Source organism: Mesoplodon densirostris, chromosome 2 (assembly GCF_025265405.1).
Source record: "Mesoplodon densirostris isolate mMesDen1 chromosome 2, mMesDen1 primary haplotype, whole genome shotgun sequence".
NCBI lineage: Eukaryota > Metazoa > Chordata > Mammalia > Artiodactyla > Ziphiidae > Mesoplodon > Mesoplodon densirostris.
Genome location: NC_082662.1, coordinates 41,652,022 through 41,670,309, shown reverse-complemented (window position 1 = coordinate 41,670,309; position 18,288 = coordinate 41,652,022). Strand labels below are relative to the sequence as shown.

The following is an 18,288-nucleotide window of genomic DNA, read 5'->3' as shown; positions in this document are numbered from 1 at the left end:
AAAAATTGAGGAGAGTGGTCACCTCTGGTGAGGACAAGGAGAGGATGGTATTGGGCAAGGACATTTAGGGGCTTCAGAGGGACCAGTAATGGTGTCCTGTTAAGCAGGGGAGTGGACACATGGGTGTTGTATCATTATTTTTGAAGTATAAATTTACAGTGTATATCTACTCTGTTGAAAAATTTAAAATACAGCTGTGCCAGATATATGAGTTGGTACTTTAGAAGTATGTCAGGAGGCACATTTTCCTTTCTCCCCCTTAAAGATATGTACTCGAATGTACCATTAATCCTTGGCCTTCTTGTTTCTTTTCCCTGTCTAGAGTGTTTGTACGACAGAATAGCACAAGAAACTGTGGATGAAACTGAAATTGCACAGAGACTCTCCAAAGTCAACAAGTACATCTGTGAAAAAATCATGGATATCAATAAATCCTGTAAAAATGAAGAACGAAGGGAAGCAAAATATAATTTGCAATAAACTTTGGATTTTTCATAAAGCCTTCTCGTTTTCCTTGTGTGGCGTGCGATTTGCGGGCGATGGTGTCCAGAGCAGACCCCACCACGCGTGGTGGTGTGTGGGCGGGAAGCCAGTAGGGTTCTGAGGTCAGCGCCTTGTTCTGAACTTGGACTTCCCACTCCAAAGAAGACAGATGGATTTGCTGAGACTCAGGCAGCAACCTGGCGCCAGTGTTGTTCTGGGGTTGGTGGAAGCGCTGTCTTTTTGGAGGTGGATAAAGTGTCTCTGAGTTACCTATCACTTGGCCAAGAATTTGAGCTGATATTTTTACCATTCAAGGACTTCTATCTTTGTTCCTCTATTTTGTTCTATAATAAAGCTTCATTAATTCATTGCTGTAGACAATCATTAGCCTCATTTATTTAAGGATGACTATTAAGTGTACAGTGGAGGTGACCAGTGTCCTTTGAAGGGTGGAACGTTCAGGCCGAAGGAGAGAAAATTCATAAGGGATGTGGTTACTGTCTACAGATCGGAAGGGCTGTCTCGAAGCAGATTACTTTCTCTTACCTCAAAGGACAGATCTAGGACCTGTCACTCAAGGTGATCTGAGATTCAGCTTTCCTGATAATTTGAGTCAATCTTTGTAAAGGAGTGTCAGGGGGTGGTAACGTTAGATGTGGTTCAGGGTTACCTTCAGAAAGTCAGGGGCAACGTCACCTGGTGTCGGTTCATTCATCCTATCTTGTATCTCAAATGATCTTTCAACTTGCATAATTTTTATCTCGTTCAGTAGCTGCGTCTCTAAAGTGCCTGGTGCCCAATCAAGCAGACCACATTTGATCTTCCTGTTGATGAACACTTTCCTTTCTGTAATGCCTATGAAGTCAGCATAGTATGTTGGAAATGGCAAGGGTTTGGGGCTGAGGAGTTTGGATTCCAAACCTGGCTCCACTGCTTGCTTTGGGCTTAGCGTAACCTCTTGAGTTTCAATTTTCTGTTCCGTAAAAAGGAGATAATATCTACTTTGCAGAGTTGCAACGTTGCAGAGTTGCTATAAGTTATAGAGCACTATATATAAGTGCTCAGTAAATGTTGGTAGTCATTATTTTCTTCATTTCTGGTTATTGGCTTTTAGGCATTGGTCGGAAAACTTTCGCCTCTGGTTTCTCTAATGGTTTATCCACTAAACCATTAGATTACTGGTGGTCTATAAGCAAAAGCTCACGGTCACTAGGGTGAGTAGTGGAGGTGGCTACCTCTTTGAGGAATTTTATTTTAATACATAAAATAATTCTTTGTAATCTGAAATATTATATGCTTGCTAATAGGATATATAGGTATGAACTTCCTTTTATGGTATTTTCCCAGTTCTCCACAGACTAGTGGTGTGATCTTGGACCAATCACTTAACTTCCCAGAGTCCTTACCAGTACAATGAGGAAAATAATGCATACCTCACAGGCTATGTGGATACTTAAATAATAATAACAACAATAACAGATACTTAATATGTGCCAGGACTTTTCTAAGTGTTTAACAAAAGTTAATTCATTAGGTAAGTAAAGTCTGTGGCACTTAGTAGTGTTCAGTAAATTCTTGTTATTAAGATGTGTTCATTTTAATGGCAGGGGAGCAGCTTGGGCATGAGTAGTGTGAATGCATGAGAGGCTGGGAAGAAGTATACATGATTTGAACTCATCCCATTTCCTTCCTAAGCATGGTGAAGATAACAAACACCCAGAGGCTCCATTTCCCTACAAAGACTAATAAGATATGATACCTGCTTTATAGGTGCTTTTAGGTTGGAAGGGAAAATAGTCATCGAAATACCTGTTTAAAAAGGCTATGACATGTGAAAGTGCTTTGCATAATATATGACACATACACCAGGGACAGAACGGGTTGTGAAAGATTGTGGGATCTGATTGTGATTTTACCGCTTCTGGGAAGGTCACTTGGCCATTCTGGAGCTCGTTTCTTCTAAAGTGGAGACAGTGATCCCTAAGTCAGGATTATTGTGGAGAGTAATCCAGGTACTATCTGGGAAAAGAGCTCCATAAGACTCAAGGAGCCATGCAGACGTTAGCTGTCCTTAGCTTGCAAGGCAGAATGAAATCAAAAGTAGATGTGATAAGGAAGGACATAAGAGCTGTTTCTGATGGGGAATCGGGGCAGGGGAGGGGGCAGGTGTTTTTACACCCTAGTTAGACTGAGTCTTTTCGAGCACCTGTTGTGTACCTGGTGCCCTGTGACTGTTATGTCACAGGGCAGGGCCACCATTCTTAACACCCATACAAATGAGGAAATGGGCTCAGAAGAAGTTAAGTAACTTCTTGGCCAAGGTCCCAGAGTTGTCAGCAGTGGAGCTGGGTCAGAATCCAGGTCTGTGCAAAATCTGTCCTTTTACCTCTTCCCTCGAAAACTGAGTGGAATATTATGGTCTGGGCTGAGAATCTAGCCATGTAATCTCAGGGGATATTTAGGAGAGTCCCAACTTAAGTAATCAATCAGTGGAAATCAGTGTCATTAATTCAAGCCATTTGAAGGGATGGGGAATAATAGTACCGTTTATGAGGACCCACAGTTTTATTACATTCAAATAAGTTCATTTTGTGTAGTAGGGAGTTTCCCAAACTTGCCCAATCTTGAGAATTTGCTGAGGTACTTAAAATACAGATTCCTGGGCTTTGGTTCAGGGTGCTGGATTCAGTAGGGCTGGGGTAGAGATGGGAACATGTTTTTTTGTTTGTTTTTTTGTTTTAAGATGTTGGGGTAGGAGTTTATTAATTAATTTATTTATTTATGGCTGTGTTGGGTCTTCATTTCTGTGAGTGGGCTTTCTCTAGTTGTGGCGAGCGGGGGCCACTCTTCATCGCGGTGCACGGGCCTCTAACTATCGTGGCCTCTCGTTGCAGAGCATAGGCTCCAGACGTGCAGGCTCAGTAGTTGTGGCTCACGGGACTAGTTGCTCCGTGGCATGTGGGATCCTCCCAGACCAGGGCTCAAACCTGTGTCCCCTGCATTAGCAGGCAGATTCTCAACCACTGCACCACCAGGGAAGCCCAGAACATGTGTTTTAACACAAGTGCCAGTTTTGAATAACACCAGTCTAGTAGACAGCATTAGAAGTCCTGTTTTAACAAAGGGACAAGAGTGTTTCCTAAGTAAAAAGACATGCTCCTTCTAAAGTGCATGACAATATTTGAAATTGAGAATCAATTTCCTCTTATAAGTAGCTGAGGATCTGCCCTAAAACCTTGTTTAGAGTTACTCTTTCATGCTCACCAGATGCTGTTTAGTTGGACATGATGCAGAAGGTGACTTTCAGTGTAGGTGCCAATGATTTTCCCCTCACTTTTACGCTTAGATTCTTTCTTTCGCTTTCTGTGACAGGTCAGTGAGTTGTGGAGGACAAGACAGTCAGTCCTGAATTGGCAGAGCCTGCAATGATGAGGTTTGGGCCCTGTTTACCGAAGCCCCGGCCACAAGTTCTCTGTTGCCAGACCAAACAGAAAGATGTGTCTTTTTTTTTATTTTCCAGCTGAGGAAAGTGTGTTGTTGGTGACTGTTATGTGCCCATGGGTTTCTTAGATGCATTTCTAAATTATGACTTTTTTGGTAATTATAAAGAAATGAAAACCACTTTATAGAAATTTTTAGAAAAATAAGGGAAATATTCCAAATTGCACAGCTGCAAGCATTGTGATGTATCTCTTCTAGTCCTTCATTTAAGAGCGTAAATGTGTATTTTACATACCTGTGGTCATAGCATATGATCAGGTTTGCATCCTTCCCTTTCTTTTTAACATATTGCCCTGTCGCTCCATGAAATTTATAGCCATCAATTCAAACATCTCCCCAGAGAATGGACATCAAGCTACAGTTGGGTAAACCACCTGGTCGGCTGTGGGGCTAACCCACAGGGCTGCCAGTTCATGGAAGCCCTCTCTGCACACTGGGTATGGCACGTAATTAAAGTGACCCAGGGAGAGTGGATAAATGGCCGCCAGTGTTACAGGTGGTTTTTCTCTCTCTTCTCCTCTCCCCACGCCCACTCGGTCCTCACCTGTGTGTGCGCCTATCCTGTCTCTGACCTGCTCTGACCTCTTACACTGTGACCTTGGCCTTCAAACCTGCCTTTGGCCCTCCAGACACCCTGTGCTCATCCCACAGCACGCAGTGCTCATGAGCTTTTCCCTGTGCGCTCTGACTAGGTCCACTCCTGACCTTTCAGCTACCCTCGCTCACCTCAGCTCCTACCCTACCACCTAGCCGGCCCATTGCCCTTCCTTGAATTTTTAGGTCATTTATAAATTAAACATCTATGAAGATTTTTGTGCGCACAGTTTTTTTTCCCCCCCTTTATATTTTCTATCAGTTTCTTAGGTTCATTTTACCTGGGTTCAAAAGAGTACCACTTTTATCATTCTTGATACATATAATGGGCGTGACTGTGTTTTAATTATTTTGCCAACCTAACAGGTGAAAATTGTCACCTCATTATATTTTCTTTGATTACTTCTGAGACTGCATGTCTCTCCAGAGTTTGGTTTCTTGTTTACACAAAATAAACGCTTAACCTGTAAGCATTTCCAGCAGAATTCATTTCATTTTCTGTATATAGTTTTCTCTGGACCAATGTGTTTACCTTGGGCATATTTTTACTTTTACATTGGTAAATAGACATACCAACAGGTCTTTTCATCACTTCTGTTGAAGAGATTAATCAGTTTCTGCCAAACAGCTTCATAGGCTCATGGAACCTAAGGGTCCAAAGTGAACTTCGAGGTCCTCCACTCAGATCCCCTCTCCACTGAAAGCAAATGCCTTTCCAGACCATTCTGGAATTCTTCCAGGCATGGAGAATTCATCTTCCTACCCAAGAGTCCATCCAATTATTGTCATCACTGAGAAGTTCTTCTGCTGAGCTAAAAATCTACTTCCCTGAGACTTCTGAGGTCACTCAAATTCTCTCCTCTGAAGTCATGCAAAATGCTTCTGCTTATAGCCCTTTGCAGAGTTGAAGGTGGCCATCATGTCTCTTCACAGACTAATAAATAGCTCAAATTCTGTTCTGCCATCTCTCACATGGGAGAGGCAGTGCAGGAAAGAGTGAGGACTCTGGATTTAGAGAGCCCTGTGTTCAAATCTTGACTGCCACTTACTAGTATGTGACCTTGAAGAAGTTCTCAATCTCTCTTGGCTTTAGTTTTCTCATTTTAAAAGTGGGAATATAGTACCTATCTCACAGGGTTGTATATAGAGCTATACAAGATAATGTGAGTAAAGCACCTAGGCATTCAACATCTCTTAGTTCTCTAATCCTAAGAACTCTGACCATCCTGGTTGCTGTTTTATGGATGCGCCACTAGAAGGTAGGGTTCAGGACTGGACACTGCTCTAGGAAGGGTCTGACCAGTACTAACTAGAGCAGGTTGTCATCTCTTGCTCCTGGATGGCATATCTCTATTAGAGTGCCCTAAACTTGAATTAGCATCTTTAGTGATAGAACTGTCTCACATTGAGCTTATGGTCACCAAATACTGTCCTGCTCCCTTTTTTGTCTAACACAATACTTATCCCTTTAGTTCGGTGTTGTAAGAGAACGAGCATAGATTTTGATGACAGAGGAACTCACACCAAATTCAAATCCTGACTTCATTATTTATTAGACTAGAGGAAATTGGGCAAGTTCCTAAATCTTCTAGCCCCAGTCACCTTGTCCATTATGCAGTTGTTAATGTAACCACACTGACCTCCCGCGGTACCAGACCCACAGCCCTCACTATCCCAGTTGCGGGCTGCAGTAAATGTGGTTGTTTTTGTTCCCTTTTTCCTTCCCTTATTCACTTTAGCAGCTATTTATACCCCCCTCACCTCAGTTGTGTGTTCTTAAATGTATTTCTTAAACAAAATACCGGATTTTGCATGCATCCCGGTTCCATTTCATGTTATTGGTTTCGGCCCAACATTCCAGCTGGTTGAGATCTTCTTTTCCATTTGTATTTAAAATACAAAACAAAACTTGAGGAAAGCCAAAGCCAAAAAGGAAATCGAGCCATAATCCCAAGAACCAAGCCCAACAACACATTCACCCCTGGGAGCCCCTCCTGTCTGTCCAGGGCAGTACCTCTTTGTTCACGGCAGTTGGCCAGCCTCCTGTGATCCTGCCTTGTTCATTTAACATCATATGGCAAACATTTCCCCCTCTGCTGCCTGGTTTGTGTAGCTGCCATTTCAATGCCCTTCCTGACACTGGGTCATGATTACCTTCTCATCTCCTCACTGTACATTTTATTGTCTCTAGTTTCTTGCTATTAGAGATAATGCTGTCATGACCATTTATAGTTGTTTGTTTCTTAAATTCCCAGGAGTGAGCTAATTAAAGGGCAAGAACATTTTTTATAGTCTTTTCCATGTTGTTGTTATATCGATGTTTGTTATATTGCTCTCAAAAAGGTCAAGCCACGTCTCAAGGTAGGTGGACATGCATGTGCCATTTCCGCACAACTTCACCAGTGTTTGGAAGTTTTAAAGAAGTTTGGCAAATTAGCTTTCTCTCAAAAGTACTTTTTCAACTTCTTCCTATGTGAATTGTCAATTCATATGTTTGTATGTTTGAGATCCTTATGGAATTTTATTCTGTGTTATATTCTTCCTCCCAGTTTTATAATATAGAAATATGATCTGTTGTATCTTCACCAAGTTATCAATAATAATGGTTAGGTCAGTGAAAAGAAAAGAATCGTGTGGTCCTTCGCTAAAGACCCCACTTTTCTTTACCAATTACTTTCTCTGAGCTGGATTAGTCTCGTAACTAGGACTCCTCCATCTAGATGCGATCAGGGAAGACCTCTAAGATGTAACATTTGAGCTTACGCCAGAAGGACGAGAATGGCCATGAGGAGATGATTTGTCTGTCGGTCCATCTCCCCCCCATTCATCTTCAATGAGTTGAATATCTCTAGTCTGTGCCCACCACTCCAACAGGCATTGCTGGTTGGGTCCAACTGGGAGTCACCCCTCAAGGGTGGTTCGAAACCCTGTGCTCTTTCCACCATTCCAGAATGCACTCTTTTGGCCACATCCAATCTGGTACCCTGGGTATGTTTCCATTTCAGTAGCTAACAGGGAGAGAGATTCAGTATTCTAACCTCACCCACATCTGTATCCAGAAGTTCCCCCGTGAGAAATTATGGAATCATTCAGTCATTTCACAAATATCTGAGTGTCTACTAGGTGTCACTAGTAGTCACTAGTCTAAATGCCTGAGACATATTAGTAAAGACAAAGACTTTAAACTCTAGTGGGAGTGGAATGAGATGGGTAGGAAGATAAATGGTAAATGTAATAAATAAGAAAACTGTAGAAAGTGATAAGTGCCATGAAAAAAGACGAAAGTAGAGCAGGGAGGCAGATTGAATGAGTGGCAGGGAGAAGCGGAGTGCCCCGGAAGCTGAGATCAGCATGGGGTAGCAGCAAGCCCTGTCCAGCGCCCCTGCCACGGGTGTGGAGGTATCCAAGGAGTGTGAGAAGTATGGTACATTAAATCTGTCCTGTCTACCTGGAGCCTCACTTTTATTCCAAGGTGTGCACTCATTCGTGCCTGGGTCGTTAACTATAGAAAACCTATCCTCCCCCATCTTGAAGACTCAGCTCCAATATTTCCTCCAAGGAACTGTTTCCACCTCTTCCCAGAAGGACTCCCTCCCTTCTCTGCTTTTCCAAATCTCCTCCTTTCCTTCCCTGCCAGTCCCAACCTTCCCAGCATCTTAACGCTCAGAGCATTGTGTTGTAATTTCTATTTAGTTGTCTCCCTGAGGCAGTCAGCAAAGTGAGAGCAGGACTATGTAAATTCATCTCTATACCCCTTTGCGGAGCCCCTACTGTGTGCTAGGTACGGGAGATATAGATATGGACAATATTTGTTTAGTTAATTAGTATTTATCGAGCACTTACTATGTTTTAGGCATTGTCATTATTTTATTTCTCACACAACACTGTGAAGCAGATACTATGACCATCTGCATTTCACAGATGAGGAAACGGACTTAAAGAGGTTGAGTAACTGGCCCAAGATGGCACCACCATGACCAGGAGGATCTGGGACTGGCCTGGAAGCCTGAGTGCCTCCAATGCCTGGAGTCTTTACGACCATGCTTTGTGCTACCTGACATGGCTCGTGGACACAAACTGTTTCTTCTGTGTGGACCTTGCCGGCCACCTCTGCTCCGTGACCTTCTCCTTCTCCGCCCTCCAGGAGGTCTTCAGTGCTGCCACCACGGTCTGGGTGGGGACACCTCCCCCTGCTCTGTGGCACCCTCTCCTGCCCTCTGCTGGCCTTGTCAGCCCATATTGTCATTGTGCGTCCACCTTTCTCACTGTGAGCCCTCCAAGGCAGGGCCACTGTGTGTTCACATCTGAGTCCCGGGCCCAGCACTGAGCCCGGTGCTGAAGAAATTCCCTAGAATCCTGGCCCCTGATGACCACAGGTGTGGGAAACCAGGGACCAAAGCAGTGCTTTCGGCCTGGGGATTTAAGAACTTGAGGGATGAAGAAAGTCCTTCAGAGGGTGTCATGAGACCTTCCTGGTCTTGTTCCCCCAGGAGAGACTGTCACCAGGTCAAGGAAGGAGGAAAGGATTTGACAGAGGTTAAATTTGAGGAATCTGACCTCACACTGCTTGGGTCTCACCCTGGGATCTACCAATTACCAGCCCTGCAACCTTTGGCAAGTTATTTAATTGGTTTGGGCTTCAGTTCCCTCCTCCATAAAATGGAGGGGTCAGTTCCTATGAGCATTAAGTTAATTTCTATAAAGTACTTAGAACTGTACCTGACACATAGTGAGTACTGTGTAACTGTCTGCTGTCCTTGTGAACAAGGGGCAAGAGGTGGAAGAAGGTAGGTATTTCAAAGAGTGGAGGTAAAGTTGGTATCGAGGAGGAAGCTGGAGAGGTGGGTAGGAGCAGGGTCCTGGGAGGGCCTTGGTCCCAGGCTGAGGTGCTGGACTCTGAGGACCAAGGACAGCTGCTGAAGGATCATGCTGGCAGCAGTGTGGTGGCGGGTTTGGAGGGAGAGAGAAAAGTCAAGGAGGTTTTTGGAATAACCCAGGTGAGAGGTGGTGAGGGTCAGGTGCCCACTCTCTTTCCTCCTTAAGTGTTGCCACTGCCAGGTGGGAACCAGGCTGTGAGCACCATCCTGCAGCCGTCCAGATGGTGAGTGCCCAGGACAGCTGGGTCTTCATGCAGCTCCCATGCCCTGAACTCACTCTGTGCAGACCCTTGTGGGGACTCAGCCCGTGGAGGGGCGGCAGACCCAGATCAGGGAGTTGAAACGTGTCAGGAGAGTGGGGGGCAGACTGCAGGGCTGTACTTGTCTCTGTGCCAGGTCTTCCCTAAGCACTTCTTTGGTACCGTGGAAACAGTGTGGGTGTGAAATGAGACTGCGGGTTTGAACTTTCCTCCACAGCTTTTCAGTAGCATGACCTTGGCCAAGTTACTCAACCTCTGAGTCCTCAGATTTATCAACTATGGAACAAGAATAACTGTCAACATTTTAAGGCTGTTGCATAAAGTGCTGCGTACATGGCAGGCACATAGTAGGTGCTCATTAACAGGTACTGTCCTACCTCTCAGAGTGATAGAAGCAAGGAGGGCTGTGCACTCAGCCAGGAGCATCCCACTCGCCTGGGCTGAAGGTGGGTCTGGCACTTCCTGTCTATGAGCCTCTGTGTCCTTGGTTATAATACACGCGTGACGGTCCCTGCTCCACCAGCCTCTGAAGCTGCCATGGCCTGGCAGCAGCATCATGGCCAGGGCAGGGCTTGGAAGCCACGAAGCACTCCAGGTGTGGAGGTAGATCCCCGTAGTCCTCTTGCGCCCCCTGCCTCTCCCTCCTGGGCGGCAGCAGATCTCAGCCTGTGATACATCCTTTCCTGAAACGGGGTAGGCGGGGAGCCCCTGGCCCTGAATGTGAAAAACGCAAATCACTACTGAGAGGCTGTCAGCGGGGGCAGCAGGGAGGCTGGAGTTCTTCTTCCCAATGGCTCTTTAAATTATTTTCATTTTGCTGACTTGTACACTTTCTGAGCTAAGGAGCTTTGGGAGATGGTTATAGGCCATTTAAGCAGAAAGCTTCATTGACGCCAGTCTCTTTGTGGGGGAGGAAGAGATTTAACCCTCTGTAACCCAGCCTGGTGCTGCCTTCCACAGGGCCCAGGAGTGCAGGTGGCCTCTGCAGGGTGGGGCTACCCTTCAGGGAACCTGGTCCAAGACCAAAGACACCCTCCCCAGATTTCCAGTGTCAGCCAATCAAAGGCACAGATGGAGTAGAAACCCAGCCAGATTTGGAGGTAGCTCCCTGGGTTTCAACTTATGATTCTAAGGTGGTTTGTTTTCTTTCTTTCTCTTTCTCTTTCATTCTTTTCTTTTTTCTTTTGTTTTTAAAATTGAGCGTTTGACCTAGACTTCCTTCTTCAGAGTGAGAAGAACAGCTGACAGGAGCCTGCTGATGCCTCTCCTGTGCCCTTTTGTCTGCCCGGGATCAGGGATCTTTCCATTAGCTTTCTTGAGCTCCTCCTGTATGTCAGGATCCACACTGAAGACTTCATATATTTAATCATCACAACAAGAATATCTGGGAGTTGGTGTTACTGTCCTTATTTCTCCTGGTAAGGACACTGCAGGTCAGAAAGGTTAGAATTTTTGCACAGGGTCACACAGCTAATAAGTAAGAGGGTCAAGATTCAGATCCAGATCCTTCTGAGACCAAGTCCACTGTTCTTTCATCACAACCTCAGTGCCTTCTAGTAATCAGCACTGACAGAGCCAGCAGGGTGCCAGACCCTGCACTGTGTGACAAAGAGGAGTGTCCCTCCTCCCCCGTTGGAGTCTAGCCATGTTCAAGGTTCACCTACATGTGCAAGGTTTCCTTGTAAAGCAACACAGGATGATAGAAGGTGTGGAAGCAAATGTCCGACAGCAGGATAGTTATACACATTGCATGCATGTGCATACACACACACACACACCACACACACATGTATGTTGACTTTCTTCGTAGAGTGAAATACCATACAGCAAAAATGAACCAGATCTCCATGTATCACATAAATAAATCTCAAAAGCATAACGTGCAGTCCAAAAAGCAAGTGGTGGAATGAAACTTAGAGTTTGAGACTATGTACATAAAATCCTAAAACATGCAAAAGGATACTATAGGTTTTTTATGGACAGACAGATGTGCAGGCGCAGTGTGAAAACTTGGGCAGGAAGGATACAGCCTAGCTTATCAGGGTTGGGGGATGGGGAAGAGTGCAAAAGAGGCTTCTGTAATGTTTTAACTATTTAAAACAAACAAACAAGACATCCAAAGAAAAAAGCAGAAAGCGAAAATGTTCCATACGCTTCGCCTGGGAGGGTAACGGGAGTGGGGTTGGCGACGCACACCTCCGCTTCCGTGTACCTGGAGGGCAGAGCTGGCCTGAAGCTCAGAGTCATGTGGGGATTGGCACTAACTCCCCCCTCACAGGCTCTTGGGAGGATTAAACAAGGGATCAGTCGAAGTATTTTCAACTGTAAAATGTTGTAGGAATGTAAACTGATGTCACACACTTCTGTGCTCTCTTCCTGTCTGTCTTCCTGAGTAGATTGCGACTTCCTGGTTTCTGATTCATCTCTTGACCCCAGCCTAAGCTCAGGGAACGCTGCTGGCCGCGGGCCAGGACTCTGGGTGTAACAAGCCTTGCCCGCAGTGCCTTCTCCCTGACCCACAGGCCGTCTGTTCTTGCAAGGACAGTCTGGGCTGAGGGGGAACAGCTCAACCCCAGTGTCCACCCCACGTGGACGCATAAAATTGATCGCTCAGAGCAGTGTCAGGCACTGAAGGAGAGAAAGCTTGAGAAGAAACCTGTCTTGGGTCCTGTGGGTGAAGGGTGAAGGATGCAGTCATCAGAGACCAGCCCTCCCAGGCTCTCACCTCTGGTCCCAGGCAAGCACCCTCTCACCAGCATGGACGGGCTGGGAGCAAAGGCTGTGTAAGCGACCCAGTTAGGTGAACGACCTCCCTGAACTGCATCCCCACAAAACCCTGACTTGATCCTTCCATGGCCCTGTGAGATGGTTGTCAACACTCCCACTAGGAAGATGAGGATGCTGAGGCTGGAGTGGTAATAATGGGCAGAGTCAGATTTCAAATCCCAGTCTGGTAAATCCCCAAACCTGTGCTCTTCTCCAAGGACCTAGGTGTCTCCACGGTCTGAAGGCAGAGCTGTGCCCAGAGAATCCACATATGGCAACAAGATGCAAACCCCGCCCCCTCCCGTAATTCAGTCCCCTGGTGGCTGAGGCAGGGACTGGAGTGAGATGAGATAATCACATTGCAGAGCCGACCAGAGTGGCTGCCACTCAGAGGTCCCTTTGTATTTTGAAGCTGCCGTCTCTAATTAGACTTTGCCTTAATTGCAAGATTTCCATACGCCTGTGACTGCGTGCACTCTGTCTGGGGATAAACACGTCCATCAAGCGTGAAGCACATTGTGGCAGTTGCCTTGGCCCCATCATCCCGTTCGCTTGCTCCACGGCAGTTCCTCTGGGGACGTAGCTCAACCTTCCCCTGTGAAAGTGCTCTGGGGCCCACATTTTAATCAAACGCGTACCTGCCTCTAGGAAGAAGAGTAGGGGCACGACTCAAAAGTGATTACATTTAATAACCAGAAGACCAGAAAAAGTCTGCTTTGCAATGCATAATTTCACCAGATATTTATTTGTTTCATCATGTGGCCACGTTCTATATGCTGTATGGGGACATTTTATTAAAAATGCCATTTATTTTACCTGCAGCCATAAGGAACACGCACACCTTCTTTTTTTTTCCTCCCCACTCTGTTAAAAGGCATTTGTGGTTATTAAATTACTCTTGATTAGAGGAATGCCTGTCTCCAAATTTACTCTGAAGCATTTCAATAAAATGGTCTCAAATGTATATTCACTCATCAAATACTCACCAAAGCCATTGGGGCCAGGTGCTGGGCTAGCACGGGGATAATGAGGTGGGGCAACAGTGTCTCTCGGCCTCCCAGAAGCTCCTGGGACATGGGACAGGGAGTGACAGATGCATCCCAAGTCCTGGCACAGGGCCTGGCCCCTGGGGGCTACTCAAGCAGTTTTTATTCAAGAAATGAATGAATGAATGAATGAATGAATGAATGAGGGGAGGGGTAGAGAGAAAACTCAAGCACCTCAGTGTTACAGAGCTGGGCCTGAAGCCATGTGAGGTACTGTAGGGGCATAAAACAAGGGCTGGTTGACTGTCCTTGCACGTCCTAGAGGAGGTCACTGCTGCACTGATTCTCAGGTGAGAGCTGGGCCCCGGGAGTGGCCTAAGGTGTTCCACGTAGACAGGATTGGGGAGGTGAGGTCTGCAGTCCTGGGCCCGTCTCCCTGCAGACGTCCACAAGGCCGCCCCCACTTCCTTCAGATCTTTGCTCCATCTCCCTCATCAGAAGCGTTCTCCTCGACCACCGTCTGGAAGACCAAGCACATCGCGCCCCACCCCAGGGCACTCTCACGTCTTCTTCTGCTGCTTTTTCTCCCACCCTGATGTATGTGTTTGAATATTGTCCTAAGGTGAGGCGTCACAAGAGCAATGACTGGAAGAGTGCCTAGCATATAATAGGGGCTCAAAGTTGGATAAATGGATGGGGGGGGGTAAATGAATGAGGGACTGAAAAATCTTAGTAGTTTCTCAACACTTTAAGAGGTCCAGCTTGGGGTCTGAAGTGCAGGGTCTGAGCGTGGCCTGCTGAGAGACAAGGCTGTGGGGTGATGGGGGGCCAGGGCCCCCAGGCCTGACATGCCTGTTTAATGAGCTGGACTTTGCTTTCAGGTGGCAACAGGGAGTCATTCAAGGGTGTTGAGCCCGGGGGTGACGTGGTTAGATTGGTGTTTCAGAAGGACCACTCTTGGTGGAATTGTAGGTGATGAACGGGAGTGGGGGAGACCGAGTTTGGGAAAAGAGTTAGGAGGCTGGTCGGATGGTCCCTGCAAGAAATGTGGCGACCAGAGCAAAGCAGTGGTTCTGGGAATGAAGGAATGGGCAGGGAAGGTCAGAATGGAAATATATATTTGGGGTTAAGCCACCGTGATCTGTTGATCGGAGGGGAGGGGGAGATGAGGAAGACTGGGTGATGACTCCCCTGTTTCTGGCTTGGCTGAGCAGGTGGGCAGTGATGTCCTCCACTGGGAGGGGACTGGGGGGTTGTCTTCCCTGAGGCTCTGTGATGGGGCCATGGAGAAATACTTGTTCCAATAGGAATCCATGGCTGAACATGAATCACATTGTTGAAAAGCACCATCCAAATGTGGGTCTCATGTTTTGGAGCCCTTGAGGAGTCCTAGAAATGCAGTTGGCAGGATTGTCTTTTGGTGAAGTGATGGCCTATCTAGTGAGGGGCCACCCAGAATCTGCCTGTTTCTACCAACTGCTCATGCCAAGGTGTCCAGCCTTCACCCCCCATTCCCTTAAAGATCACCATGCAGTAATAGAATGAGCATAGGATTTTAGTTCAGATAAACAGACATGAGTCTCACCTCCATTGTGAGCAAGGCTTGGGCGGGGGCATTTGTTCTCCCTAAGCCTCAGTTTCATCAACTGTAAAATGGGCATAATGATGCTGTCTATCTTGCAGTGTTAGAGTGATGATCTAGTTGCGGAAGGGATGCAAGCAAGCTCAGTAAATTGAGAAGGGCCATTCAGTTGGAAGAATCCAGCAAATGCCCCAGAGTGGGGGTGGGGTGGCAGGCAGGCCTGGCCCAGGACTGAGTGCTGTTGACAGAGGCAGAGGTGGGAGCAGCTCTGCACCCAGCCTGTTCCACAGGGTCTTCCTCAGAACCTTGAAACTGGTCCCTCCAGCCAGGCTCTGCAGGACCCTTCCAGAGAGGGCTGAGCTTCCCTACACACAGAGGATGCTTGGGGCTCATTCCTTGAAAGGCTTTGCCCCCAGGGAAGCTCCCCATTCCCCTCATCTTGTGACCCACCAGCCTCTCCTCTCCAGGCACCCCGAGCTGCTCCGTGCTCCCCCTGTCCTGCCCTCCACCCCATTCCACTCCCACCCCTCTCCAGCATGAACAAGCTTCCCCACCATCCCGGCTGCTTTGCAGAACACTCCTCCACGGCCCTCCTGGCTGACGCCTGGCTATTCCCTGAGGACGGCACTCCCCCTTGCACTCTTCCCATCTGTCTCTTCTGGGTCGGCTCCTGGGTCACTTCTCACCTCAGGTGACGTCTCTTCCAGGAAACTCACCGAGTGCCAGGTCCATCTAAGTGCGCCTTCCCTGGGTTACCATCTATCGGCACCCTGCTCATATTTGGTGAGTTCTATTTGTTTCCATGTCTGTCCCGTCCACCAGACCAAGGCCTTCTCAAGGACAGCGACTGTGTCTTCTTACCACGTGACCTGTGCCCTGCACAGCGTGGTACAGCAGGATGTGAGCGTCTGCCAAGAGTGCCGACACCCCTGTCTGCTGGAGACGGGGTGCTCACTGCTGTTCCTCCAGAATAAGGGGACACGGCACCTTGATGGTGGCCAGCGGGTCTTCGGTGGGCCCTGGGGGCGGCAGGCCGGGCTGCAGGAAACACTGCCCCCCAGGGTTTCCTGGGCAGCGCCGTCTCTCTCGTGTGCGCTCCTCTTTTAACCCCGTTCACAGGGGCCACAGCCGCGTAATTGGATTGAGCAGACGCTGACAAGGTCAATTTGACAATTTCATTAATCTTTTATTAAACACAGGCCCTGAGCTCCAGCCAGGCTCGTCTGCATGCCTCCCCAGAACGTGCCTGGCATATTCTCGTCTCGTACACCTCCTCCAGGCTGGATGTGGACAGGGATGCCAACGGCTGCTAGGGGCTTTCTGGGGGGCAGATCTGATGCTGGGCAGGGCCCTTAACTGCTCTGACCAGTGGCCGGGGGCAGTGCAGTGGACGCCTGTTAAGCACTGTGCTGAGCGTGCTCAGTGCTCTGAATTATTATTACTCTTGCTGCTACTACTATTAGCAACTCAACCACCTCAAGGGTGGAGATTCAGACCTCATTTTGCTAAGGAGGAAACTGAGTCCCAGAGAGGGCGGGGTTGTTCCCATGGACACAAAAAGCAGCAAAGAGTGGGAGTGGAAATGTTAGGAAAGGGCCGGGTCCTGAGAGCCCCTGTGCCTTGCCTCCCAGGGCAGTTTTGAGGATTGGAGGCAACGGTGGATATGATGTGACCCACCCAGGGCCTGGCACACAGCACACACTCAACACAGATTTGTCAAGTGAAAGGAGGAAGGACTGCGTATGGGAAGTGTGTGTGAGCTGAAGGTTACTAGGATCTCAACGGAGGGGGAGGTCACCTCCCTGGGGCAGAAGGGAGTCTTGCAGTGGACTGAGCACTTAGGATTCAGAGAAGCAAGAGGCAGAAGAGGCTCACAGGTGAGGGAGGGTCATAGACAGAGGCCGGGGTGAGTGTGATGGGGACAGGGAGGTGGTCCAGGAAGATGAGGCAGGAGAGCAAGGCGGGGGGCACATCCCAGGGCCTGGGGCGCTATGGAAATGGTTCCAGCAAGGAGTCACGTCATCCAACTCGGGTTTTAGAAACCTCACTCTGGCTTCAGTGTGGAACGTTGGAGGAGGATGGACTAGGGACAGAGAGGTCATTAGGAGGCTGCTCAGGAATCCAGGCAAGAGGAAACAGAAGCTGTGGGGATGCGGGGAGCAGGGAGGGGCCGGAAAGGGATGCCAGATCCAGGGCCGTGTGACTTCCGGTGAAGGCACTGCTTGCTTTCGGGCTGGGGGAACTGGGGAGCACATTCTAGGAGGTCAACACTGGGAGTACGTGTCCCTGGGCTGAGGCCGTGCAGCACTTGCTTGGAGAACCCATCTCTCTGCTTCTGAGCCTGTTAATTAGTGGGGACAGACAGGGTGTCAAATGAGGCCTTCCTGGCACCACGATGCCTGGTACTTATCTCCATGACTGTAAGCTGACAGGTTCCCTTAAATAACAAAGGTTAATGAGTTTCATGGTAAGACCAGGGATGCTGGCGCCCACAAACTCACACACAGGAACTGACAATGTCCCCAGAGGCACAAGAGGCCATCAGAGTGCTCAGCTAGTTTGCTGTGATGTCACTCAAGGCCTGAACCAGTCTCATCTCCAACATGCAGCCTTTTCTGGAATCTCTGAACATCAAGGCTCTTCTCCTTGGCTGATCTCTGCTCCCCCAGGAGTGCGGCCCCAGCCTTGGCCATCCTCCAGTCAACAGACTCTGTGGATGCTGTCGATGGGCCAGGCCCATGCTTGGCCCCGGGACCGAGAGGGGTTCACCCACGGTCAGGCCCTGGAGGACCTCCAGTCAAGGGTGAGCAGTGGGGACAGACAGACAAACAAGGACAGAGAGTGCCAGGAGTGGAGTGTCCCAAAGAGGAGAGATGGAAGAATCTGTGGGAGAGATTGTTCATCAGGGAAGCCTTCCCAGAGGCGGTGATATTTGTGCTGGATTTTAAAGGATGCACAGGTGCTCCATAGGTAGACCAAGGGGGTGGTGAATTTTGGACATCTCTTGAAGAACTGCCTTATGTCCTAATATTGGTCTGATATCTGGTTATAAGATCCCTAAGGGGGTAGGAGAACCCAGCCCTAGTCCTTTTTGGATCTTCCCAGGGCAGGGCCTGGAAGGTACAAAAGCCTGTTGAATGAGAAGGCTCCTGGGCTCCCTGCCCCCAAGATGAAAGAGTGGAGGGAAAGAAGGGAGCAGGGGATGGAGAGAGAATGAATGGCAGTTCCCCAGGAGGGAC

General features: G+C 48.0%; 2 protein-coding genes across 2 annotated transcripts in view; both read left to right on the top strand.

The window, feature by feature from the left end:
• The window catches only part of BEND5 (BEN domain containing 5), a 47,468-nt gene extending 46,988 nt beyond the window's left edge, over window positions 1-480 (top strand). The window contains exon 6 of the mRNA XM_060083324.1: window positions 323-480. Coding sequence (XP_059939307.1) covers window positions 323-480 — 158 coding nt within the window. The remainder of the gene's footprint in view (window positions 1-322) is intronic.
• AGBL4 (AGBL carboxypeptidase 4) overlaps window positions 1-18,288 on the top strand; it is a 1,272,021-nt gene that overhangs the window by 1,063,859 nt on the left and 189,874 nt on the right. The gene's annotated exons all lie outside the window — the stretch shown is intronic.